General features: G+C 43.5%; 1 protein-coding gene and 1 non-coding gene across 2 annotated transcripts; both read right to left on the reverse strand.

The window, feature by feature from the left end:
* Positions 1–3,188: 3,188 nt before the first annotated feature.
* Positions 3,189–7,809, reverse strand: rpl10.L (ribosomal protein L10 L homeolog). The gene is made up of 7 exons (XM_018229298.1): positions 7,743–7,809; positions 7,620–7,659; positions 7,340–7,398; positions 5,004–5,111; positions 4,083–4,221; positions 3,653–3,815; positions 3,189–3,393 (listed from the first exon to the last, which is right to left on the reverse strand). Exons 2-7 carry the CDS (start codon positions 7,640–7,642, stop codon positions 3,238–3,240), a joined length of 648 nt encoding a protein of 215 aa, XP_018084787.1. The 5' UTR covers positions 7,643–7,659; positions 7,743–7,809; the 3' UTR covers positions 3,189–3,237.
* Positions 3,869–4,002, reverse strand: LOC121397455. The gene has a single exon (XR_005963680.1). It is a non-coding gene; the product is annotated as a small nucleolar RNA SNORA70 (small nucleolar RNA).
* Positions 7,810–27,068: the final 19,259 nt, after the last annotated feature.

Genomic DNA, 27,068 nt, shown 5'->3' on the forward strand with positions numbered 1-27,068 from the left:
TTCCATTGTCTCCTTCATACTGAGCACTTCATCTGTAGTGTAATGATACTTTACATTTATGTGAATTATTGCAGCGAGCCCCTGTTTCTTCTACTCATTTGTTGTTCTGCTGTACACAGGCTTTTCCCTGAAGGAGCGCTTCTAGAAATAAATAGATATAAATGTACACATTTCTGTCTCTACTCTATAGTTTGTAAGGCCAAAGGCCTCAGAGGTAGTGAGGACCAAGGGAGGAGGTAGCAAAAGTCCAAGTTCACAGTACAGATAGGGATGAGACAGAAGAATGGTCAAACAGGCAACGATATCAGTCCAGGCAGAAGAGGTTCAAAGTCGAGGAATCCAGGCAAAAGGTCGGTACACAATAAGCAAGAATATCAGAAGAACACACCCAGGAATAGCAAGCTAAGACCTATAATTGGGCACTGATGACTTCCCAGAGTTCCTTCTGATAGGCCCAGGTTTGGCGCCAATTTTGGACGCATCGGCGTCATAACGTGTGCGCGGACGCGCTGGCGTCAGCGACCGACGCCGGCGCCGATTATTGACGCCGACGCCCATTCCGTCCCCGGCGACCAATCAGAGTGCGGGAAGAGGTGGGCGTCATCCGGCTGCGTCCGCGAGGAACCAGGGAGCCACCATCTTGGACGCCATCTTGGTCACCATTTTGGAATCCTGACTCAGACTCCATTACAGTACCCCCCCTCCCTAGGGGGGGGGCCTCAGGACCACCTGGGTTAGAAGGAAACTGTCGATGAAATTTTTGGACCAGGAGAGGAGCATGGACATCTGCACTTCTTACCCAGGAGCACTCCTCAGGGCCGAACCCCTTCCATTCAATGAGGTACCCTGTATGTTCTTTAGCAGCCGAGCTATTCTCTCTGCGTCAGCGGCTTTTGCTGTGTACCAGCTCCTGTGAGTAAGAGATGTGGCAGGTGGGTGAGTGAGAGTCTATATACCAGCTCCTGTGAGTAAGAGATGTGGCAGGTGGGTGAGTGACAGTCTATATACCAGCTCCTGTGAGTAAGAGATCTGGCGGGTGGGTGAGTGACAATCTATAGAACAGCTCCTGCGAGTAAGAGATGTGGCGGGTGGGTGAGTGACAATCTATATACCAGCTCCTGTGAGTAGGAGATGTGGCGGGTGGGTGAGTGACAGTCTGTATACCAGCTCCTGTGAGTAAGAGATGTGGCGGGTGGGTGAGTTTATATACCAGCTCCTGTGAGTAAGAGATGTGGCGGGTGGGTGAGTGACAGTCTGTATACCAGCTCCTGTGAGTAAGAGATGTGGCGGATGGGTGAGTGACAATCTATAGAACAGCTCCTGTGAGTAAGAGATGTGGCGGGTGGGTGAGTGACAGTCTATATACCAGCTCCTGTGAGTAAGAGATGTGGCGGGTGGGTGAGTGACAGTCTGTATACCAGCTCCTGTGAGTAAGAGATGTGGCGGGTGGGTGAGTGACAGTCTATATACCAGCTCCTGTGAGTAAGAGATGTGGCGGATGGGTGAGTGACAATCTATAGAACAGCTCCTGTGAGTAAGAGATGTGGCGGGTGGGTGAGTGACAGTCTATATACCAGCTCCTGTGAGTAAGAGATGTGGCCGGTGGGTGAGTGACAGTTTATATACCAGCTCCTGTGAGTAAGAGATGTGGCGGATGGGTGAGTGACAATCTATAGAACAGCTCCTGTGAGTAAGAGATGTGGCGGGTGGGTGAGTGACAGTCTGTATACCAGCTCCTGTGAGTAAGAGATCTGGCAGGTGGGTGAGTGACAATCTATATACCAGCTCCTGTGAGTAAGAGATGTGGCGGGTGGGTGAGTGACAATCTATAGAACAGCTCCTGCGAGTAAGATGTGGCGGGTGGGTGAGTGACAGTCTATATACCAGCTCCTGTGAGTAAGAGATCTGGCAGGTGGGTGAGTGACAATCTATATACCAGCTCCTGTGAGTAAGAGATGTGGCGGGTGGGTGAGTGACAGTCTATATACCAGCTCCTGTGAGTAAGAGATCTGGCAGGTGGGTGAGTGACAATCTATATACCAGCTCCTGTGAGTAAGAGATGTGGCGGGTGGGTGAGTGACAGTCTATATACCAGCTCCTGCGAGTAAGAGATGTGGCGGGTGGGTGAGTGACAGTCTATATACCAGCTCCTGTGAGTAAGAGATCTGGCAGGTGGGTGAGTGACAATCTATATACCAGCTCCTGTGAGTAAGAGATGTGGCGGGTGGGTGAGTGACAGTCTATATACCAGCTCCTGTGAGTAAGAGATGTGGCGGGTGGGTGAGTGACAATCTATAGAACAGCTCCTGGTGCATTTTGGTTAGGGTGGGCCAGTCCTAGATCGCATGTCATATTTTGGACCTCCGGAAGGAAGATAACCTTGCAACAGTGTTTAGGGTTTGCTCAGGGACAACAGTGTCGCTCCCCAGTGACCCCTATATAGCCTATTAGTGGCAGTTTATTGTATTTAGTTCAGAGATTTTGGGGGGATATGGATGTTTGTGTTAACAGAAAACATCTAAATGGATTATTATGCTTTACATTAACTTTTATGTGAGTGGCCTATTCTTAGCAAATTTTCCATTGGTCTTCATTTTCTTTTTATCTTGCTTCACTATTTGTTTGCCTTTTCAACTTGCTTCTCCAAGTCATTGACCCTGGCAACAAAAACCTGCTTGCTATGTATCAATCTACAATTAGTAGTAGGATGTCTAAAAACGACCGCTTTCATGATGGTTCCATAGGCGTGTGGATGGCACTTTTCAGGCCCTGGAGCAGAGGGATCATTTCCCGTTGGAAGTGAATCTATTGGCCAATCCCCGGCTGAACAGAGATGTGTAGGGCACTGGCACCCATGTACACTGAGTGCTGCAATGGGCAATCGGATCAATAAAAGTGGCTTCATCAGTACAATGTGCACGTGTGTTTGTGTGACACATGTAGGTAACACACATCTTAGAGAACCCCTCCCTTATGTGGAATAATCTCAGTTAGTTGGGGTGGGATGGAGGAGGCTGCATTAAGAGTGAGCGTTGGGGGGGGGGGTGCTACTCCTCCCACTATCATGGGTTCCTATCAGCTTAAAGTATCTGGCAGGTCAGAGTGTTTGTTCCCAATACAAAGTCCCACAATAGAGAGGCTACTGTAAGCTTAATAGTCCAGCACTAATAAACAGACAAGCTACCAAGTAACATCCAATAAACTTTATTGGTAAAGAGGCTCTACCATAAATGGAATCTAAGCAGCATGAATTGCTCTCCATTTGTCCAGGGGGCCCCTATTGGGGATGTACTTGACCCCACAGCCGTCAGGGATCAGCCGCTTCTCTGCAAGCATAGACTCAAAGATGTCTGCGTTGAACTTGGTAAAACCAAATTTCTTGGAGATGTGAATCTGAGAATGAAAGGGAGAAATGAGCACAAGAACTTACAGGAGCAAAGCACTGCTTATCCATTTGCCACAAACTGCCCCACCATTACACTGCAAGGTCCTACAGAGAATCTCAGGCAAGGCAATCAATATGGCAGCCCCTGGGATAATGGTACAGTACTGTAGCATAATTCAGATGGACAGGGGGACAAACACACACACAATAGGGAAGCATGTTCAGTTACATCAGGCACCCCCCCCCCCAACAGAATGAGTGGTTTACCTTCTGGCGCCCAGGAAACTTAAACTTGGCTCTACGCAGAGCTTCAATCACATGCTCCTTGTTTTGGGTCTTGGTGCGGATAGACATGATCACTTGGCCAATGTTGACACGTGCCACTGTGCCCTGGGGTTTGCCAAAGGCACCACGCATTCCGGTCTGAAGTCTGAAAACACAAAAAGAATCAGCTGATGCAGTCGACGTGGGTGCCATATACAGGGGTGTCCCCAAGGTCCCTTAGAGCACTTTGTACAGAGAGCAAAGCACATACACAACCAAGGGAGTCACTGTGCGCAGCCATTGCACGCCACGCTCTGATGGAAACAAAACCTGGTCGGCTTAATTGACTGCAGATCAATTAACATCCCAGAACCCCCTGCAATTGTTCTAACCCCAAACAAGGGATGCACAGTGCCACAACCCTATTATTTACCTGTCAGCACCGGCACATGATAACATCTTGTTGATTCTGTTGACATGGAAAGGGTGCAGACGAACCCTGATGTGGAAGCCATCCTTGCCACAGCTCTTCACCATGTACTTGTTGGCACAGATACGGGCAGCTTCCAGAGCTGGAACAGAAACAGATACAATGCTGTACAGATAAACAGAAGGACCTTCTCACTGGCACTTCCACAACTTGGTATTCAATACAAGGTTCAGAAATTGCATTAAAAGAAACAGCCTTGCACCTAGTCTGCACTTAACCATAGACTCAGACATGTTCCAGAGATTTGAGAATGTTGCAGTATTCAGGCATTATACCCCCTATAAATCACAGGGGCAGGGAGATGGGTGAACTAAAGGCATGTGTAATGCCAACAAATGTTTTAAAGAAGGAAAAATCAACACACTGGGAGCGCCACTTAGGCAACCCGAGGCAATAATGGCACTCCCCTTGTGCAAAAAGAGAACGCAGCAGGGTTCCATCAATGCACTAATACCAGTTATTGCCCGACCACTTCCCAAATCACTGCACTGATCTACACTAACCCCCCACAATGCAGTGTACCCTTCCCTTGTCAGCACATTGTTAAATGGGTGAAGGAGGGAAAATGCCAACTCTTGAATATATATTCCAGTTTGGTAAGATTCTTTAATATACCACTTAATATGATATGAACGATCTGTTGCTTAAGTGTTTATTTTGGGGGTATAGTTTTCCTTTAAGTCTACATATCTGGGGTATTGTGCCTCATGGGGTACAATTCTAATGAGATATTGGGTATAATATTAGCAAGAACAAGGAGGAATATCCCACAGGAGTACAGTGCCAAATGAACAGATAACCCCCCAGTACATGCCAGCTAAGTGGCACAGACCATGGGAGGGATTAACCAGTGCTCAGCCATACCTTCTGAAGAGAGCTGTTCATATTCATCAGATACCATGTGACCACACAATGGGAACTCATCCACCTTCGCCTTCTTGCGGCCCAAATCAAAGATACGGATCTTGGGATCTATGAAGAAAAGCTTTATTAGCAAGAGGGGGAGCAGCAGTTCCAGTTTTTACTTGCCCCAATATGGAACATTGAGGGTATAGCTTAGTGTGCCCAGAACATTCCTTCTCTGTATATTTGTATTTATACATATGGGAGGAGGAGGTGCCATATTGATTCCCTTAGACAGTACAGTATGAGAGTATAGCTTATTGTGTGCCCAGAACATTCCTTCTCTGTATATTTGTATTTATACATATGGGAGGAGGAGGTGCCATATTGATTCCCTTAGACAGTACAGTATGAGGGTATAGCTTATTGTGTGCCCAGAACATTCCTTCTCTGTATAATTGTATTTATACATATGGGAGGAGGAGGTGCCATATTGATTCCCTTAGACAGTACAGTATGAGGGTATAGCTTATTGTGTGCCCAGAACATTCCTTCTCTGTATATTTGTATTTATACATATGGGAGGAGGAGGTGCCATATTGATTCCCTTAGACAGTACAGTATGAGGGTATAGCTTATTGTGTGCCCAGAACATTCCTTCTCTGTATATTTGTATTTATACATATGGGAGGAGGAGGTGCCATATTGATTCCCTTAGACAGTACAGTATGAGGCTATAGCTTATTGTGTGCCCAGAACATTCCTTCTCTGTATATTTGTATTAATACATATGGGAGGAGGAGGTGCCATATTGATTCCCTTAATAAGCTATACCCTCATACTGTACTGTCTAAGGGAATCAATATGGCACCTCCTCCTCCCATATGTATAAATACAAATATACAGAGAAGGAATGTTCTGGGCACACAATAAGCTATACCCTCATACTGTACTGTCTGTGTGCCCAGAACATTCCTTCTCTGTATATTTGTATTTATACATATGGGAGGAGGAGGTGCCATATTGATTCCCTTAGACAGTACAGTATGAGGCTATAGCTTATTGTGTGCCCAGAACATTCCTTCTCTGTATATTTGTATTAATACATATGGGAGGAGGGAGGTGCCATATTGATTCCCTTAGACAGTACAGTATGAGGGTATAGCTTATTGTGTGCCCAGAACATTCCTTCTCTGTATATTTGTATTTATACATATGGGAGGAGGAGGTGCCATATTGATTCCCTTAGACAGTACAGTATGAGGGTATAGCTTATTGTGTGCCCAGAACATTCCTTCTCTGTATATTTGTATTTATACATATGGGAGGAGGAGGTGCCATATTGATTCCCTTAGTACAGTATGAGGCTATAGCTTATTGTGTGCCCAGAACATTCCTTCTTTGTATATTTGTATTAATACATATGGGAGGAGGGAGGTGCCATATTGATTCCCTTAGACAGTACAGTATGAGGGTATAGCTTATTGTGTGCCCAGAACATTCCTTCTCTGTATATTTGTATTTATACATATGGGAGGAGGAGGTGCCATATTGATTCCCTTAGACAGTACAGTATGAGGGTATAGCTTATTGTGTGCCCAGAACATTCCTTCTCTGTATATTTGTATTTATACATATGGGAGGAGGAGGTGCCATATTGATTCCCTTAGACAGTACAGTATGAGGGTATAGCTTATTGTGTGCCCAGAACATTCCTTCTCTGTATATTTGTATTTATACATATGGGAGGAGGAGGTGCCATATTGATTCCCTTAGTACAGTATGAGGCTATAGCTTATTGTGTGCCCAGAACATTCCTTCTCTGTATAATTGTATTTATACATATGGGAGGAGGAGGTGCCATATTGATTCCCTTAGACAGTACAGTATGAGGGTATAGCTTATTGTGTGCCCAGAACATTCCTTCTCTGTATATTTGTATTTATACATATGGGAGGAGGAGGTGCCATATTGATTCCCTTAGACAGTACAGTATGAGGGTATAGCTTATTGTGTGCCCAGAACATTCCTTCTCTGTATATTTGTATTTATACATAGGGGAGGAGGAGGTGCCATATTGATTCCCTTAGACAGTACAGTATGAGGCTATAGCTTATTGTGTGCCCAGAACATTAGTTAATGCTAGTGTTGTGTAGTAGGCAATATTTTTAAGTCCTTTTGCCAGTAAGCAATTGCAGGGAAAAGGGGCATTTGTGAGGCACACTGGCATCAGTCATTTGAGTTTAAAGGATGGGCAGCAGTGAGTGTATATAATAAATAGCAGTTGTTAATAATAAGAAAGTGACATGAGTCACGTGACAAGGGCTCGGACTCCTCCCAAGCTACAGGTCACTTACCTGGGACCCCTCTACAGAAACGAGACTTGGGGTAGGGCTTGTTCTTACAGTATCTGTAACTGAAGAGAGCAAGAAAGGGTTAATAGGGCCCGTACCACTATGTGTGTGGGGGAGGCAGGGGCGCAATAGAGACATAAGAGACACATAGAAGGGCCGCCACACACCGCTGGGGGATTATGGGAACATCTTTGTACAGGGACATTACATTCAGCGCATACACGTGACACCCAGGCCCAATAAACCCTATGACCATCCAGATCCACAGCCGAGCGGAACTCACCAACGGGCAGGACGGCGACCCATGATGATAGCGGCTGCACCTGCAGAAAGAGCGGAAATAGGGTGAGCACGAGGCCGGACAAGCAGGAAAGCGACGACTAGACTGAGACATCTTGTCACTCACCTCGACGATACCAGAAAGAGAACTAACGCGCCTACGCACTGACTCTTATAGCGACTCCGCCCACCACTCGTGCTTGCAATACGTAATCCGCCAAAGCGCGCGCTAGAGTAACGCCCCGGAAGCACGTCATGCTAAGAGCAAATGCCGCTGCTGTGGGCGGCTCCAGGTGCTGTTCTGGTCGCTGAGTCGGGATGAAGGAAAGTGGGGCTTCTGGAGTGGAATCTCTTGACTCCTCACGGGATTGGAGATTGACTGTACGAGGGACTGTACGAGCGAACGATGTATGTAAGGGGCACAATTGTGTTTTACTGCGGGAACGGGGTGACATATTGGCGCCATGAGTATCACGTGGGAATCGCCGAGAGCACTGGCGCGGCTTCAGCTCCCATTAGTCACACTGGATTGGGGCAAATGCGAAGCTTTACTGGGGTTTCTTACTGGGGTTTCTTACTGGGACTTCTTACTGGGGTTTCTTACTGGGACTTCTTACTGGGGTTTCTTACTGGGGTTTCTTACTGGGACTTCTTACTGGGGTTTCTTACTGGGGTTTCTTACTGGGACTTCTTACTGGGACTTCTTACTGTGGTTTCTTACTGGGGTTTCTTACTGGGACTTCTTACTGTGGTTTCTTACTGGGGTTTCTTACTGGGGTTTCTTACTGGGACTTCTTACTGGGACTTCTTACTGTGGTTTCTTACTGGGACTTCTTACTGGGGTTTCTTACTGGGGTTTCTTACTGGGGTTTCTTACTGGGACTTCTTACTGGGGTTTCTTACTGGGACTTCTTACTGGGGTTTCTTACTGGGACTTCTTACTGGGGTTTCTTACTGGGGTTTCTTACTGGGGTTTCTTACTGGGACTTCTTACTGGGGTTTCTTACTGGGGTTTCTTACTGGGACTTCTTACTGTGGTTTCTTACTGGGACTTCTTACTGGGACTTCTTACTGGGGTTTCTTACTGGGGTTTCTTACTGGGACGACTTACTGGGGTTTCTTACTGGGACTTCTTGTGAGCTGACGGGGAGGAATGTGGACTCAGCACTCGTGGGCTTTTTCCATTCTCCTATTGGACTTTCTTGTCTTGGACTTTCTTGTCTTGGACTTTCTTGCAGGTGCTGTACCCCTAGATAATGATCCTAGTGCCGGGGTGTCCAAACTTTTTACAGCGATGGCCAGATTTAGTGAGGTGAAAATGTGTGGGGGCCGACCATTCAGCCTGACATCCATTCCCAGGTAACTGGTTTGTATATTGGGATCATTCACTCCTGGAGATGGACTCAGCGTTTAGCAACTGGCGTCTATTTATACTTATTCTGGGCGCCTCATTTAGACAAGGAATCTCGGGGGCCTCATTATTATTCATTTCAACATGTTTGGGATCACATGGATCCCTTTTCAAGTGAAAATACAAAGTTACACACACCCCTATAAAACCAACCCCACGTTTAGCTCCACCCCTATAAATTAGTTTAATTAGTGCTGCCAAGTGAATCCTTCTTCCTCTCATTTAAAAGTCAAATACTTGTGTGTGGGCACAAGATTAGAGCTATTCACAATGTCTATAATGTCCAAAACCACAATTTTCACTAGCTGTTTCTGTTGCCCAGATAATGATGTTATCCTTTATATTGAATAAGTGTTGCCCACCACTTGACACACTGTAACATTAAAATAAACAATTATTCACACATAGCAACAAATGTTGCAAAAACCAAAAACAAGTGCTTAAACTTTGGCTTGAAATTGATACTATTCACTATGAAGTCTACCTACCATTATTATCCATGAACATGTACATGTAAAATAGGAATTATACCTATTTTGGTTGGAGTTATACCTAATTCAGGGTATAAACACTGTAAATTACAGCTCAGGTGTTTTTTGAAGTGTTTAGGCCAAGCATATTCCATAACATTCTATTTAGGGTTAGTAGAAAAAACACACCTTACCATGCCCCAACTTTAGATCAAATAATATTTTAACATATGTGGGCCGGTATCAAAGTCTTGAATAACAGAATATGAAGCACACCATCCTCAGGCTTTGCCTTTAAAACATTTTATTCCAGTGGAAAATTCACACACAAGCTTTCGGGGAGGAAGGGGTTTTCCCCCAAAAGCTTGTGTGTGAATTTTCCACTGAAATAAAATGTTTTAAAGGCAAAGGATGGTGTGCTTCATATTCTGTTATTCAAGATAAGGAATTTGGCTGACTTGGAGGCAGCTTGGGAGTGGATGCACCCAGAAAGAAGTAAGTGGTGTGCTGAAGAAAACATTGTATTTCGCGGGTATCAAAGGACTCTGAAAAAGGAAAAGATTACTTAAGACTAATATTACTCACAAAAAAACATTTTACGCTCCAAGTTTCATTTAATCCTTTGGGAGCTAACGAGTTCAATTTTAAAATCCACTTTCCCTCTCTTTGTAACATCTTTTGTTTAAAGTTACATTCTCTGAACTACCTCTAATATTGCCCATTTTAATTGCCCATGTGTATGCTTTGCTGTATTAAAATGCAGAGAAACTGCTGTCTGTATAAGTGTCCTGCTTATAGTTATGAATATCATATGTTCCAAACATCAAGGAGTATTAAAACTAGGATTAAGGAACATAAAGTTGAGATTCATAACTATAAGCAGGATACTTATACAGACAGCAGTTTCTCTGCATTTTAATACAGCAAAGCATACACATGGGCAATTAAAATGGGCAATATTAGAGGTAGTTCAGAGAATGTAACTTTAAACAAAAGATGTTACAAAGAGAGGGAAAGTGGATTTTAAAATTGAACTCATTAGCTCCCAAAGGATTAAATGAAACTTGGAGCGTAAAATGTTTTTTTGTGAGTAACATTAATTTTAAGTAATCTTTTCCTTTTTCAGAGTCCTTTAGATACCTACCTACATATGTTACAATACTATTTGATCTAAAGTTGGGGCACAACAAGGTGCGTTTTTTCTACTAACCCTTAGCCTTAGCCTAAATACTTCAAAAAAATCCTAGCTGTAATTTACAGTGTTTATACACTGAATTAGGTTTAACTCCTACCAAAATAGGTATAATTCCTATTTTACATGTAGATGTTTATGGATAATAATGGTAGGTAGACTTCATAGTGATTAGTATCAATTTCAAGCCAAAGTTTAAGCACTTGTTTTTAGTTTTTGCAACATTTGTTGCTATGTGTGAATAATTGTTTATTTTAATGTTACAGTGTGTCAAGTGGTGGGCAACACTTATTCAATATAAAGGATAACATCATTATCTGGGCAACAGAAACAGCTAGTGAAAATTGTGGTTTTGGACATTATAGACATTGTGAATAGCTCTAATCTTGTGCCCACACACAAGTATTTGACTTTTAAATGAGTGGAAGAAGGATTCGCTTGGCAGCACTAATTAACTAATTATACTAATTCATATTGGTGGAGCTACAAGTGGGGTTGGTTTTATAAGGTGTGTTTATAACTGTTTGTATTTTCATTTGAAAAAGGATCCATGTGATCTGAAACATGTCGTGATTCAATAAGTTCTTTTGCAGCAGAGTCTGCGAGTTGTGTGCTCCATCCAAATCCACGTTAATCTAAATGTTTGTGGGCCTGCTGGTGTGGCCTGACTGGAGAGCGAGCACTTTACACAGGGGAAGGTGACTGAACAAATCTGCTGAATTCTATTATTATACATTTCATTATGGTGGCTGAGGGCCGGTGTAAATTTAAAAATGGGCATGCCTGCCCTAATGACTGTGCTCCTCTGGGTCCACATGTAATACAAGGCGCTAAGCTTGCCGAGGCACATTAACCCATAGCAACCAATAAGATGTTGGCTTTTAAACAGGTGACCAGTAAATGCTGCCTGCTGATTGGTTGCATGGGTTACTGCTCCCTGGCAAACTTTTTGCCTTTTATTACATATCCCCTCCAATGTAGAAAGGAAGAAAAACCAGGGGCTGCAAGAGTTGCACTTAAAATATGATTTGCTAATAAATATTTCATACGTTTTCCCTTACCAGCAAGTAAAATGCATCATTGGGGAATTGAGTCTGTGAGGGTGGGGAATGTACTAAGGCGGGGTAAAATCCAATGTGGGGTGGAACGCCTGCAAAAAAATGAACGTTTTTGTTAAGGTTGGGGGTTTTGCTTATAGGTGGATATTCAGATGTGAATGTAAAGTGGATTACTGAGAAGAGAGAATTGGTGGGGGGTTGGCAGAATTAATAATAGGAGAAGGGATGGGGGTAATACTCTTGGGGGGGGGTTCTTTTACTGGCTGGGGCGTGGAGGTAATACTCATGGGGGGGCTGTAAGGGATGTGAGGTAATACTGTGTTGGGTGGGACTGTAAAAATGAGCAATCTTAGGAAAATACACTGATCCAAACATTTAACTAAATGCACCTCTTGGGGTATTTGTCTGTTTGTAACTTACCGTGGAATAGAAGTGCAAGAAAGTCTTACATAAATCAACTGCACTCACAGGTCTTATTTGCAAAGTATCAAAGAAAAGTGTTTTTTTTTTTTGTTTTGTTTTTTTTTCTCCCCCCCCCCCAATATTTCAGCCCTTACGTTAGAACCTTCATCAGGAAGTCGTTTAGCACTTGGGGTGCCAAATGTTAGGTTCCCCCAAGAGAATGTATTTACTATCAGCAGAAAACTGCACCGGTCCAGGGTTATACCTTTTCCTTTAAAGGGGTGGTTCATCTGGAAGGTACCTTTTATTATGTTATAGAACTGCCACTTCTAAGCAACTTTTCAATTGGTTCTCATTATTTTTTTTTTTATAGTTATTTGCCTTTTTCTTCTGACTCTTTGCAGCTTTCAAATGGGCATCACTGACTCTCTAACCCTAACTCAAACTACAAATAATAAAAAAATTAAAGCAAATTGCCTCAGAATATCACTCTCTACATCATACTAAACGCTATCTCAAAGGTCAACAACCCCTTTAACTCTTTCCCTGCCAAGAGCGTAGGTACTACGCTCTTGCAGGACAAGCCCTAACTGCCAAGCACCTAGTACCTAAGTTCTTGGCTGGAAAGGGCTCCTCTCTGCATCAGCGGCACTCCCAACCCCCTTGGCAACGAGCATGGCAACCAGAGGGGGAGGTCACGTGGGTCTAGCGACGCGATCGTCGCAGGACCCGCCTTTGATTATGCAGACTCTGCTCTGTGCTGCGTCTCCTCTGTGCCGGCTCCAGCGTGACCAGGACTTCCTGCTGCGTGGACCCCTCTGTTAGGACCCCCCATGGCTTCAAAGTCCCTCCTGGACTTCAGAACAGTAAGTGGCCGTTATGTTACACACATTTACACACAAATGTATGGACACAGTACACATTTTACCAAGTTAGCTTTATTCTTTTACTTTTCAGGCTTTTTTTTTTTTTGCAATTTTGTATTTTCATAATGTATACTTTACAAAAATGTATGGTTTTAGGGGGTATTTGTACTGTTAGGGGGTCTTGTGGCACAATACAGTCACTGGTCTATTTTCACAGAAGGCGAAAAGACAAGCGGAGAAAATGCAAATGCACTCGTTTATTTTGGGGGTCAGCACATTCCAGATGCTTTGTTATATCTATGCAAATTGGGCATCAAACTGTTCAGTAGACCCTTGGCATCAATATTTAGGTTGTTTTACAATTGTATGTAAGAAATTGGGTGAGATAAATGCGGCAAATTGCAATATTTTTAGACAATTTTCAGAAATGTCATAAAAACTGCTGCCTTTAGCGTAGCTTTGCAGTAAGGTAGTTTGGAGTAGAAAGACATAAATAACCATTAGATTCATCAGAATGTGCACTTTACAAAAATATATGGTTTTCTGGGGTGAACATACATTTTTGTACTTTTGCCCCTTCAAAAATGCTGTAAATGTGCTGATTTTGCAGTATCTGGAATTAAAGAACTGATAACTCATATGGGGTGTCTTCATTCTGGGGCACCTATACTCCACATACTTAGGTGTACCTATGCATATTGGGCATCAAACTGTTCAGCGGACCCCGGGCTTTCAGATTTAGGTGTTTTATCTTGGTATGTAATGATATGTGCGATATACGATGCTTCAGAGTTGATTTTCGGAAATGTCCTAAAAATTGCCAAATTTAGGAAAGCTTTGCGGCTTGGTACTTTGGAGTAGAAAGGCATGCGTACCCATTTTACTTTCCAAAAAGATATGGTTTTTTGGGGCTAAACATAAATTTTTGTACCTTTGCCCATTGCAAAATGCTGTAAATGTGCTGATTTTGCGGTTGTCACGACCGGCACCCGATACCAGAACAAATGCCAAGCACCCTGGTCTCGGCTTGGCTTCACCAGTAGTGTGACCACCGTTGGGCTTCGGGAGGAGCCCTCAGCTTACTTGGGTGTCACCTGGACTTAACAAGGGGTGCAAGGCGAGGTGTTCTGGCAAAGGGGCACGGCTGTTAGCAGAGTCTTTTGGGCCGAAGGTCACGGTACAAATGGAGCAGGCAAGAGAATCGTCAGACAGGCAGAGTCGAGGCAGGCGGATATCAGAATCGTCAGGCAGGCAAGGGTCAAACTGGGTTGTCAATCAAGGGGTTAAGCAGGTAGAGTTGTCGTAGGCAGGCAAGGGTCAGGATACAGAGTTCAGAATAGTCGAGCCAGCGCCGGCTCGAGGACCATGCGGCGGGCGTCCCTGCCGATGGTGCGGTGGGCGACCCCGCCGCATAGGTAAGTTTCTTACATTACCCCCCTCTCCAGGGCGGGCCACTGGACCCCCAGGCTTCCCAGGAAACTTGGTGAAATTGCTTCCTAAGACGGTCAGCTCTGATGTCATCAACTGATACCCAGGAGTTCTCTTTAGGGCCAAAGCCCTTCCATCTGGTAAGATATTGTACTTTACCATGCACAAGGTGGGAATCAAGGAACTCCTAGATCTCAAGTTCAGGCTGACCTTCAACTAGCACAGGAGGAGGAACAGAAACAAAACGAACATGGTTAGCAGGTTTTAACTAGGAAACATGAAAAGAGTCTGAAATCTTAAAATTAGCAGGTAACTTAAGAAGAACACAAGAAGGGTTGATAATTTCAGAAATGGGGTATGGACCAATGAATCTAGGCCCCAATTTGAGAGAGGGAACCTTCAGTTTAATATTCCTAGTAGAGAGCCATACTGAGTCTCCCACTTTATATTGGGGTGCTTCTCTACGGGTTCTGTCATTAGCTTTTTTCTGAGCTAAGGAAGCTGCTGACAGAGAGTCGTGAACCTGCGACCAAACCCTAGAAAAACGGTCAAAACAAGAATTAGCAGAGGGAACAGGGGAACCAGACCCAGAAAATGAAAATGCCCTGGGGTGCAACCCATTAACCACAAAAAAAGGGGACTCCCCTGAGGAGGAATGGGTAGCATTATTGTATGCGAATTCTGCCCAGGGTAAAAGTTCTGCCCATGTGTACTGGTTATCTGAAACATAACACCTGAGGTGTTGCTCAAGGGACTGGTTTACCCTTTCGGTTTGAGCGTTGGTTTGGGGGTGATAAGCGGAAGAAAAGGATAATTCAACCCCAACCAAAGAACAGAAAGCACGCCAAAACTTTGATACAAACTGAACCCCCCTGTCAGAAACAATATTTTCAGGAAAACCATGTAACTTAAAAATGTGAGTGACAAACAGATCAGCCAAGGTTTTAGCAGAAGGGAGGTGTGGAAGGGGTACAAAATGGCTCATCTTGCTAAACCTATCCATCACCACCCAGATCACAGTTTTCCCCTGTGAAGGAGGTAAATCAACAATAAAATCCATCGAAAGATGGGATCATGGCTTTTCTGGAATAGGTAAAGAAATTAACAGACCCTGGGAAGAATTTCGAGAAGTCTTGGATCTTTGGCAGACTGGACAGGAATTAACAAAGGCCTTAGAATCCTGTTTGAATGATGGCCACCAAATATGACGGGATAACAGGGACACCGTTTTAGCAATACCTGGATGTCCTGCCATTTTAGAATCATGAACTTCCCTTAATACTTTCTCCCTTAACTCCTGTGGTACAAACCATCTCCCTGAAGGGGTATCTGTAGGAGCAGATGTTTGAAGAGGGAGCAACAAAGAAGAAAGGTCAGATTCAAGGGTTGCTATGATCATTTCTCTGGGAATGATGGGAGTACACTCACTAGAGTCAGAAGATATGGATTCAAAACTCCTAGAGAGTGCATCCGCCTTGGTGTTTTTAGTCCCAGGCCTGAAAGTCAAAGAAAAATGAAACCTTGTGAAAAATAGAGCCCACCTTGCCTGCCTCAGATTAAGACGTTTAGCAGACTCTATATATAGAAGATTTTTGTGGTCAGTATAGACCGTCACTAGATGTTTAAAAAAATCTGAACTGGCTTTGTGTGCTCTGGTTGAAACCTTAAACTTGTGAAGGCAAAGCGAGTGTTGCATGTGATCCAAGTGTTGCATGTGAATTAAGTGTTAAGCAGCGTTAAAAACCTTAAGGCGTTGGTGTTTGCTGTGCATGCTGGGAGTGCTGGGTGCAAGGAGGGAGTAAGTGCAAATAAGTGACTGCTGTGTGTTCTGTGAGTTATCTGACTGAAAAAAAATAGCTTTTTCTTTTCTCTCTTTGGGGTAAACTAGTTGATACATTAAGTGCATTTACTTTCTTTTTGTGTTTTAGCTTTAGAGGTCTAAGGGGAACATAAAAAAATAAAAAGTTAATAAGGGTTTTTATTTACTGCTGGTAGCAAATAGCATTTTTTCTCCTTTCCCTCTTTCTTCTAATTAAGGGGGAGTTGTTAATCAGGTAAATTCTGAACAGGCTTTGTGTGCTCTGGTTGAAACCTTAAACTTGTGAAGGCAAAGCGAGTGTGGGAGCTGCTTAGCGAGTGTTGCATGTGAATTAAGTGTTAAGCAGCGTTAAAAACCTTAAGGCGTGTTGGTGTTTGCTGTGCATGCTGGGAGTGCTGGGTGCAAGGAGGGAGTAAGTGCAAATAAGGGACTGCTGTGTGTTCTGTGAGTTATCTGACTGAGACAAACCGCTTTTTCTTTTCTCTCTTTGGGGTAAACTAGTTGATACATTAAGTGCATTTACTTTCTTTTTGTGTTTTAGCTTTAGAGGTCTAAGGGGAACATAAAAAAATAAAAAGTTAATAAGGGTTTTTATTTACTGCTGGTAGCAAATAGCATTTTTTCTCCTTTCCCTCTTTCTTCTAATTAAGGGGGAGTTGTTAATCAGGTAAATTCTGAACAGGCTTTGTGTGCTCTGGTTGAAACTTTAAACTTGTGAAGGCAAAGCGAGTGTGGGAGCTGCTTAGCGAGTGTTGCATGTGAATTAAGTGTTAAGCAGCGTTAAAAACCTTAAGGCGTTGGTGTTTGCTGTGCATGCTGGGAGTGCTGGGTGCAAGGAGGGAGTAAGTGCAAATAAGTGACTGCTGTGTGTTCTGTGAGTTATCTGACTGAAAAAAAATAGCTTTTTCTTTTCTCTCTTTGGGGTAAACTAGTTGATACATTAAGTGCATTTACTTTCTTTTTGTGTTTTAGCTTTAGAGGTCTAAGGGGAACATAAAAAAATAAAAAGTTAATAAGGGTTTTTATTTACTGCTGGTAGCAAATAGCATTTTTTCTCCTTTCCCTCTTTCTTCTAATTAAGGGGGAGTTGTTAATCAGGTAAATTCTGAACAGGCTTTGTGTGCTCTGGTTGAAACCTTAAACTTGTGAAGGCAAAGCGAGTGTGGGAGCTGCTTAGCGAGTGTTGCATGTGAATTAAGTGTTAAGCAGCGTTAAAAACCTTAAGGCGTTGGTGTTTGCTGTGCATGCTGGGAGTGCTGGGTGCAAGGAGGGAGTAAGTGCAAATAAGGGACTGCTGTGTGTTCTGTGAGTTATCTGACTGAGACAAACCGCTTTTTCTTTTCTCTCTTTGGGGTAAACTAGTTGATACATTAAGTGCATTTACTTTCTTTTTGTGTTTTAGCTTTAGAGGTCTAAGGGGAACATAAAAAAATAAAAAGTTAATAAGGGTTTTTATTTACTGCTGGTAGCAAATAGCATTTTTTCTCCTTTCCCTCTTTCTTCTAATTAAGGGGGAGTTGTTAATCAGGTAAATTCTGAACAGGCTTTGTGTGCTCTGGTTGAAACTTTAAACTTGTGAAGGCAAAGCGAGTGTGGGAGCTGCTTAGCGAGTGTTGCATGTGATCCAAGTGTTGCATGTGAATTAAGTGTTAAGCAGCGTTAAAAACCTTAAGGCGTTGGTGTTTGCTGTGCATGCTGGGAGTGCTGGGTGCAAGGAGGGAGTAAGTGCAAATAAGTGACTGCTGTGTGTTCTGTGAGTTATCTGACTGAAAAAAAACAGCTTTTCTTTTCTCTCTTTGGGGTAAACTAGTTGATACATTAAGTGCATTTACTTTCTTTTTGTGTTTTAGCTTTAGAGGTCTAAGGGGAACATAAAAAAATAAAAAGTTAATAAGGGTTTTTATTTACTGCTGGTAGCAAATAGCATTTTTTCTCCTTTCCCTCTTTCTTCTAATTAAGGGGGAGTTGTTAATCAGGTAAATTCTGAACAGGCTTTGTGTGCTCTGGTTGAAACCTTAAACTTGTGAAGGCAAAGCGAGTGTGGGAGCTGCTTAGCGAGTGTTGCATGTGAATTAAGTGTTAAGCAGCGTTAAAAACCTTAAGGCGTTGGTGTTTGCTGTGCATGCTGGGAGTGCTGGGTGCAAGGAGGGAGTAAGTGCAAATAAGTGACTGCTGTGTGTTCTGTGAGTTATCTGACTGAGACAAACCGCTTTTTCTTTTCTCTCTTTGGGGTAAACTAGTTGATACATTAAGTGCATTTACTTTCTTTTTGTGTTTTAGCTTTAGAGGTCTAAGGGGAACATAAAAAAATAAAAAGTTAATAAGGGTTTTTATTTACTGCTGGTAGCAAATAGCATTTTTTCTCCTTTCCCTCTTTCTTCTAATTAAGGGGGAGTTGTTAATCAGGTAAATTCTGAACAGGCTTTGTGTGCTCTGGTTGAAACTTTAAACTTGTGAAGGCAAAGCGAGTGTGGGAGCTGCTTAGCGAGTGTTGCATGTGAATTAAGTGTTAAGCAGCATTAAAAACCTTAAGGCGTTGGTGTTTGCTGTGCATGCTGGGAGTGCTGGGTGCAAGGAGGGAGTAAGTGCAAATAAGTGACTGCTGTGTGTTCTGTGAGTTATCTGACTGAAAAAAAACAGCTTTTTCTTTTCTCTCTTTGGGGTAAACTAGTTGATACATTAAGTGCATTTACTTTCTTTTTGTGTTTTAGCTTTAGAGGTCTAAGGGGAACATAAAAAAATAAAAAGTTAATAAGGGTTTTTATTTACTGCTGGTAGCAAATAGCATTTTTTTTCTCCTTTCCCTCTTTCTTCTAATTAAGGGGGAGGGGTTAATCAGGTAAATTCTGAACAGGCTTTGTGTGCTCTGGTTGAAACCTTAAACTTGTGAAGGCAAAGCGAGTGTGGGAGCTGCTTAGCGAGTGTTGCATGTGAATTAAGTGTTAAGCAGCGTTAAAAACCTTAAGGCGTTTAAAACCAAAAAGGCGTTGGTGAGGAATTTACATTTGGGAGACTGTAAGTACCCAGTGTAAATATGAGTGGGTTTGCTGGTATTACTCAGTGTGTGTCTTGTCACATGTATGTGGTGTTGGAGCAGCAGTTCCAGGCAGTATTTACATGTGAGAGATGTCGGTGGGTTTTCATCTTGGAATCTGAGCTGCAGACTCTAAGGGGTGAACTTGCAGCACTGAGAGCATCGGCAAACGAGGGGAATGACAGGAGGCTCGCAGAGCAACCACTGGCAGGGGCTAGTGGAGTGGGGGGAGGAGAAGGGGCAGTGGAGGCTAATGAGGGAGGAAGGTTTGTGACAGTCAAGAGGGGAAGTAGGGCACAGAAGAGTAGGGGGGCTGGTCCACAGTTTGTCCAAAACAGCAAATTCGCTGTTTTGGCTGAAGATACTGGGGAGGAAAACTCCGAACTGGTGTGTATGGAGCAGGCTGACTCTCGAAGCACCCCGGGAGGCACTGGCTCTAATACGGGTGGTGGGGGGAGTGCAAGGAAGGAAAGGCAGGTTCTAGTTATAGGGGATTCAATTATTAGAAAGGTGGATAGGGTAATCTTTCACAAGGCCCCTACATGCCCAACAGTCTGCTGCTTGCCTGGTGCTAAGGTTCGGCATGTGGTGGAACGAGTGGACAGATTATTGGGAGGGGCTGGGGAAGACCCAGGAGTTGGGGTACACATTGGTACCAATGACAAAGTTAGAGGAGGTGGTGAAGTCCTCAAAAATTATTTTAAAAAACTAGGTTCAAAGCTGAGGGCGAGGACTTCCAAGGTAATTTTCTCAGAGATATTACCTGAGCCACGAGCAACGCTAAGGAGACAGCGGGAGCGTAGGGAGATTAATGCGTGTCTGAAAGATTGGTGTAGGGAGGAGGGTTATGGGTTTTTGGAGAACTGGGCTGATTTCTCAGTCGGCTACAGGCTCTTTGCTAGGGATGGGGGCACCTCAATGATGATGGGGCAACTGTTTTGGGAGAGAAGATGGCTAGAGGGTTGGAGGAGATTTTAAACTAGGTGTGGGGGGGAGGGTTCAGTAAAAGATTCAGTGGAAGACAGGTTATATGAGATAGAGGGCAAAGAAAGGGAAAATGGGGGAGGAGATTTGGCTGGGGATACTGTTAAGGATAGGGAGGAGCACATGTCATATGTTCAATATGGTGCCAGTATTAAATGTATGTTTACAAATGCAAGGAGTCTGACTGGTAAAATGGGAGAACTGGAGCTGCTGGTGTTGGAGGGAAAATATGATGTGATTGGCTGAATGAGTCACATGACTGGGCAGTAAATATCAGTGGCTATACTTTGTTTCGGAGGGACAGAGGCAATAGAAAAGGAGGAGGGGTATGTCTGTATGTTAGGCAGGATTTAAAAGCTCATATAAAGGAGGAGGTATGTTAGAAAATGAGGGGGCAGAAGTATTATGGGGGGAGTTCTTCACCAATTGTAAAGAATCCAGCAAATTAATTGTAGGAGTCACTATAGACCCCCTAATGTAAGTGAGGAGGAAGAGACAAAGCTCCTAATGCAAATAGAAAAGGCTGCTAGTTTAGGTAAAGTAATGATAATGGGGGATTTTAATTACCCAGATATTGACTGGAGCAACGGTACTGCTAGATCAGTTAATGGGAACAAGTTTATAAACTTATTGCACAACAATTTTTTAGCACAGGTTGTTGAGGAGCCTACCAGAAAAAATGCTATTCTTGATTTAGTGATCTCAAATGACCCAGAATTTATAGGAAATGTGCAAGTCATTGAACCCCTGGGTAATAGTGACCATAATGTTATATCTTTTAATGTCTGGTGCAAAAAACAAATATATACTGGGGCAACAAAAACCATGAATTTTGCAAAAGCTAATTTTAGTGCCTTGAGGGCTGCCCTACAGAGTATTGATTGGGGCATTAGGTTTTCAGCTAAAAACACAGAACAGAAATGGTTGTCCTTTAAAATGATATTAAATCATTACTGTTCTCAATTTATTCCCTTAAGGACTAAACGTAGAAGCTCTAAGAATCATCCTGTGTGGCTTAATACAGAAGTAAAGAAGTTAATGGGAAAGAAGAGAAAGGCATTTAAAAACTACAAATCTGTAGGGACAGAAGCTGCATTTAATGAATATTAACACTGTAATAAAGGTTGTAAATCAGCAATCCGGAAGGCTAAGAAAAGAAATGAAGAGTTAATTGCGGTGGAGGTGAAAACTAACCCTAAAAAGTTTTTTAAATATATTAATAGTAAAAAGATGCAGGTTGAGAGTGTTGCTCCATTAAATAATGGTACCAGTATGGTTGTAACAGATACAGATAAGGCAAATGTGTTAAATCAGTTCTTTTCTTCAGTGTATACAATAGAGGAGTCTGAGTTCACAGGCTCACTTTATAGCTGCACTAATGGCTCAGCTCAATCTAGTCAGTGGCTGACTCAGGATATGATTCATAAAGCTTTAATACAAATTAATGTAAACAAGGCTCCAGGGCCTGATGGCATACACCCCGGGTTCTAAGAGAGCTTAGTTCAGTTTTAGACCAGCCCTTATTTCTGATTTTCTCAGATTCATCTGGTATGGTGCCTATGGATTGGAGAAAAGCTGATGTTATTCCAATATTTAAAAAGGGATTACGATCTCAGCCTGGCAATTATAGGCCAGTAAACTTGACATCTGTGGTGGGCAAATTATTTGAAGGCTTGTTAAGGGATCACATTTAAAATTTTGTCCTAATGAATGGCGTTATGAGCAACAATCAGCATGGCTTTATGAAGGATAGGTCATGTCAGGCGAATTTGATTGCATTTTATGATGAGGTAAGTAAGATGCTGGACAGTGGGGGGGGCAGTAGATGTGATCTATTTGGATTTTGCCAAAGCGTTTGATACTGTGCCCCACAAACGACTGCTTTCTAAACTAAGGTTTGTTGGGCTTAATGAAGTCGTTTGCACGTGGATAGGAAACTGGCTACAGGATCAGGTACATAGGGTGGTTGTTAATGGGACATACTCTACTTGGAGTAAGGTTCTTAGTGGGGTCCCCCAGGGCTCAGTATTGGGGTCACTTTTATTTAACTTGTTCATTAATGACTTAGGGGAAGGTGTTGTAAGTAATGTATCAGTGTTTGCAGATGACACAAAATTATCCAGCCCAATTAATTCCATCCAGGATGTGGCACTTGCAACAGGATCTTGACAAACTGGCAATCTGGGCAGCTAAGTGGCAAATGAGATTCAATGTTGATAAATGTAAAGTCCTGCACCTGGGATGTAACAATATCCACTTATACCCTTAATGGGACTGCACTAGGCAAATCCATAATGGAGACGGAGCTTGGAGTCCTTGTAGATAATAAACTTGGCTGTAGCAAGCAATGCCAGTCAGCAGCATCAAGGGCAAATAAGGTCTTGAGCTGTATTAAAAGGGGCATAGAGTCAAGGGAGGAGGGGGTCATTCTTCCACTGTATAGAGCACTGGTAAGGCCCCATCTAGAATATGCCGTACAGTTTTGGTCTCCCATCACTCAAACAGGACATTATTGTATTAGAGGGAGTACAGAGAAGGGCAACTAAGCTGGTAAAAGGTATTGAACATCTTAGCTATGAGGAAAGACTGGCCAAATTGGAGATGTTCACGCTGGAGAAGAGGCGCTTAAGGGGTGATAAGATGACTATGTATAAATATATAAGGGGATCATATAATAATCTCTTTAATGCTTTATTTACCAGTAGGTCTTTCCAGCTGACACGAGGTCATCCATTCCGATTAGAAGAAAAGAGGTTCCAGCTAAATATTGGGAAGGGGTTTGTTACAGTGAGAGCTGTGAAGATGTGGAATTCTCTCCCTGAATCAGTTGTACAGGCTGATACATTAGATAGCTTTAAGAAGGGGTTGGATGGCGTTTTAGCAAGTAAGGGAATACAGGGATATGGGAAATAGCTCATAGTCCAAGTTGATCCAGGGACTAGTCCGATTGCCATTTTGGAGTCAGGAAGGAATTTTTCCCCCTCTAAGGCAAATTGGAGAGGCTTCAGATGGGTTTTTTTTTGCCTTCCTCTGGATCAACTGGCAGATAGGTAGTTAATAAAAAAAAAAGAAAAAAAAGGTTGAACTCGATGGACATGTGTCTTTTTTCAACCTTACTTACTATGTTACTATGTTTAGCGCCCTCAAGGAGGTGCCGCCATTCCTCAAAGGCCCACTTAACTGCCAACAACTCCCTGTTACCTATATCGTAATTCACCTCAGCAGGTGAGAATTTCCTGGAGAAAAAGGCACAGGGATGTAATTTGTTGGTAGTCGGGTGCCTTTGAGAAAGGACTGCAATCCTACCAGCTCCTACCTCAGAGGCATCAACCTCAACAACAAAAGGTAGTGCAGTATCGGGGTTTCTGAGAATGTGGCCTGAACTGAATTCCTTTTTGAGGAATTCAAATGCTTGAACTGCCTCAGGGGGCCACATGCTGGGGTCAGCACCCTTTTTAGTCAGATTAGTGATGGGGGCCACAATGAGGGAAAATTTTTTGATAAACTGCCGATAATAATTAGCAAAACCAAGAAATCTTTGGGTTGCACGTAACGAAAGGGGTTGGGTCCAATCCAGGACTGCTCTCACCTTGCCTGGATCCATTTCTAGACCCTTGCTGGAAATGTTAAACCCCAAAAACTGAACAGAAGAAACCCCAAAAGTACATTTCTCTAGTTTCGCATAAAGATTATTCCCCCTTAGCCTTTGTAAGACTTCACAAACATGATTTTGATGTTCCTTCATGTTGGAGGAAAAAATAACAATATCGTCTAGGTAGACCACTACGAAAATCCCCAGCAGGTCCCGGAAGATGTCATTGACAAACTCCTGGAACACTGTGGGGGTGTTACAGAGACCAAAAGGCATAACAAGATACTCGTAGTGGCCATCCCTGGTGTTAAATGCAGTCTTCCACTCATCACCCTCCCTGATTCAAATCAAGTTATAAGCCCCCCTAAGATCAAGCTTAGTAAAGACTTTTGCATTTTTAACTTGATCGAAAAGTTCAGAAATTAGAGGGAGAGGATAGCGATTTTTTATGGTAATCTTATTGAGCCCCCTATAATCAATACAGGGGCGAAGACCACCATCTTTTTTCCCAACGAAAAAGAAGCCCGCCCCCGCAGGGGAACTAGAAGGTCTGATGAAACCCCTTTCTAGGTTTTCCCTTATATACTCCTTCATTGCCTGGGCTTCGGGCAAAGAAAGAGGGTAGGTTCTACCATGAGGAGGAGTGGAACCAGGAATAAGGTCAATTGGGCAGTCATACTGCCGGTGTGGAGGTAGAGTTTCAGCAGCTGTTTTAGAAAATTCATCAGCATACTCTGCGTATGCGGCAGATAACCCTTCAAGAGAAGCAGTTGCCACCACTGAAGGAAAGCAAACCCGACCACACTTGGGACCCCATTGAACAACCCCCTTTGAGACCCAGTCAATCAGAGGGTTATGCCTCTGGAGCCATGGTAATCCTAAAATTAGGGGAGAGGAAGCACCCTCAATGAGGTATAAAGCTATCTCCTCACAGTGCAGATTGTCAGTACACATAGAAAGAACAACAGTTTGTTTTGAAACCACACCTGACCCTAAAGGTCTTTTATCCCCTGCCCATATCCTCATTGGGGTAGTTAGAGAAACCAAGGGAATTTTGTATTTGGTTGCAAAAGCAGCATCCAGAAAGTTTCCCTCCGCCCCAGAATCCTCAAATGCGGACACCTTGACAGAGCCCGTAGGCCAGGTTAGAAGGTAAGGGGTAGTTAACCAGACTATCTTTTACTGAATCAGATAACCCCAAACGGAATTGACTCCGTAGAGCCAAATCATTCCACCCAGTCTCCACTGCCCACCTGCGGAATTCGGTGCAATACACCTCCGCATCCCTTTTCCTTTGGCGCAACTTACGAATCGCGGTATCGGCAGAAGATGCACGATCCGGGTCATCGTAAAGAACTGCCATGCTGTTAAAGAAAGTGTCTAGGGAATAACGAGCAGGGTCAGAGGAAGGCAGCCTAAGGGCCCAAATTTGGGGGTCACCCAAAAGCAGGCTCATGATGAACCTTACTTTCTCCTCACCAGTTTGGAAAGAGTGAGGAAAGAAACTAAGGTATAACTTGCATGCCTCTTTAAAGACGACAAATTTAGTGCGATCCCTGCTGAATCTCTCAGGGAACACAATTTTTTGTTAATGGGGTTTAGATGAGTTACCCCAATTTGCAGAAGAACCCACAGAAGGTGCAGGAACAGATTGCTGCTGCGAAGCTTGAGTACCCTCCAGCTGTCAGGTTAGATTGTGAAAACCCTGCAGGAGGTAATTTTGCTTCTGTTCGTGATTCTCCAAGCGCTGTAACAGTGTAATAAGAAGCGCTTCAGTGGTAGTTGGAGGAGCAGCAGCAGCAGCAGCTTCAGCGTGACTTTCGTCCTCCATGGCCCGTGATAATGTCACGACCGGCACCCGATACCAGAACAAATGCCAAGCACCCTGGTCTTGGCTCGGCTTCACCAGTAGTGTGACCACCGTTGGGCTTCGGGAGGAGCCCTCAGCTTACTTGGGTGCCACCTGGACTTAACAAGGGGTACAAGGCGAAGTGTTCTGGCTGGCAAAGGGGCACGGCAGTTAGCAGAGTCTTTTGGGCCGAAGGTCACGGTACAAATGGAGCAGGCAAGAGAATCGTCAGACAGGCAGAGTCGAGGCAGGCGGATATCAGAATCGTCAGGCAGGCAAGGGTCAAACCGGGTTGTCAATCAAGGGGTTAAGCAGGAAGAGTTGTCGTAGGCAGGCAAGGGTCAGGATACAGAGTTCAGAATAGTCAGGATACAGGCAGGGTCAAACAAGGATAAACAGGATACAGAATAACAGGAACAGATGCACTAGGCTCAGAAACCACTTAGAAACAAAGTTCTATCACGGGCACCGGCTGGGAAACAGAATGGGCCTTAAATAGGTACAAAATTAGGTACAAACGTGCTGGCGCAAATGCGCCAGCGTGCCTGCACCTTTAAGAGGCGCGCCGCGCACGCCCTAGATTCCAAGATGGCGCCAGCGCCGGCTCGAGGTCCATGCAGCGGGTGTCCCCGCCGATGGTGCGGTGGGCGACCCCGCCGCATAGGTAAGTTTCTTACAGCGGTATCTGGCATTACAGAACTGATCACTCGTATGGGGTGTCTTCGTTCTGGGGCCCCTATACTCCACAAACTTAGGTGTACCTATGCATATTAAGCACCAAGCTATTCAGCTGATCCCAGGCTTTCATGTTTAGTGCTTTTTATCTTGGTATGTATGGATATGTTGGAGATACGGTGCTGTAGACTGGACACTTTGAGGTCATTATTCAAAAACGTAACACTAAATGTAACTGCTAATTTTAGGAAAGAATTGCAACTTGCTAGTTTTGAGTAAAAATTTATATTTACCCATTTTTAACTTGTTCGAATCTGTTCTTTCCAATAAAGTGTAGTTTTGTAGGCTAAACCTACTGTTAGTGGAATGTTTGGCCTTGACATCAGATGTATGCAGTTTTGTGGAGCGGTGCTTTGGAAATTTGGTAGTTTGCTGCTTCTAGTTTTTGATCTATAGAAGTGAGAAATCTCCATAAAACTATATATATTTGGTATTGGCATGTTCAGGAGAAGTTTACAAACCTGCTGTGTTCTTGTGAATAAAATAAATTTTCTTATATTTGCGTTTGTATCATGTGAAACTGGGTTTTTTTTATACACTTAGAAGCCCATATCTTTTTACAGGAGTGGAATTACAATAACATTCTAGCATATTTTGAAAGCTTAGGTTGTCC

This window comes from Xenopus laevis, chromosome 8L, assembly GCF_017654675.1.
Source record: "Xenopus laevis strain J_2021 chromosome 8L, Xenopus_laevis_v10.1, whole genome shotgun sequence".
Taxonomy (NCBI): Eukaryota; Metazoa; Chordata; class Amphibia; order Anura; family Pipidae; genus Xenopus; species Xenopus laevis.

Excerpts from the sequence above, each read along its gene's own strand:
- rpl10.L (XM_018229298.1), bottom strand. The coding sequence starts at position 7,642 with ATGGGTCGCCGTCCTGCCCGTTG. Across the intron at positions 5,112-7,339 it reads TTTCTGTAGAGGGGTCCCAG|ATCCCAAGATCCGTATCTTT; the intron begins GTAAGTGACCTG and ends TTTTCTTCATAG. Across the intron at positions 4,222-5,003 it reads TGAACAGCTCTCTTCAGAAG|CTCTGGAAGCTGCCCGTATC; the intron begins GTATGGCTGAGC and ends TTTCTGTTCCAG.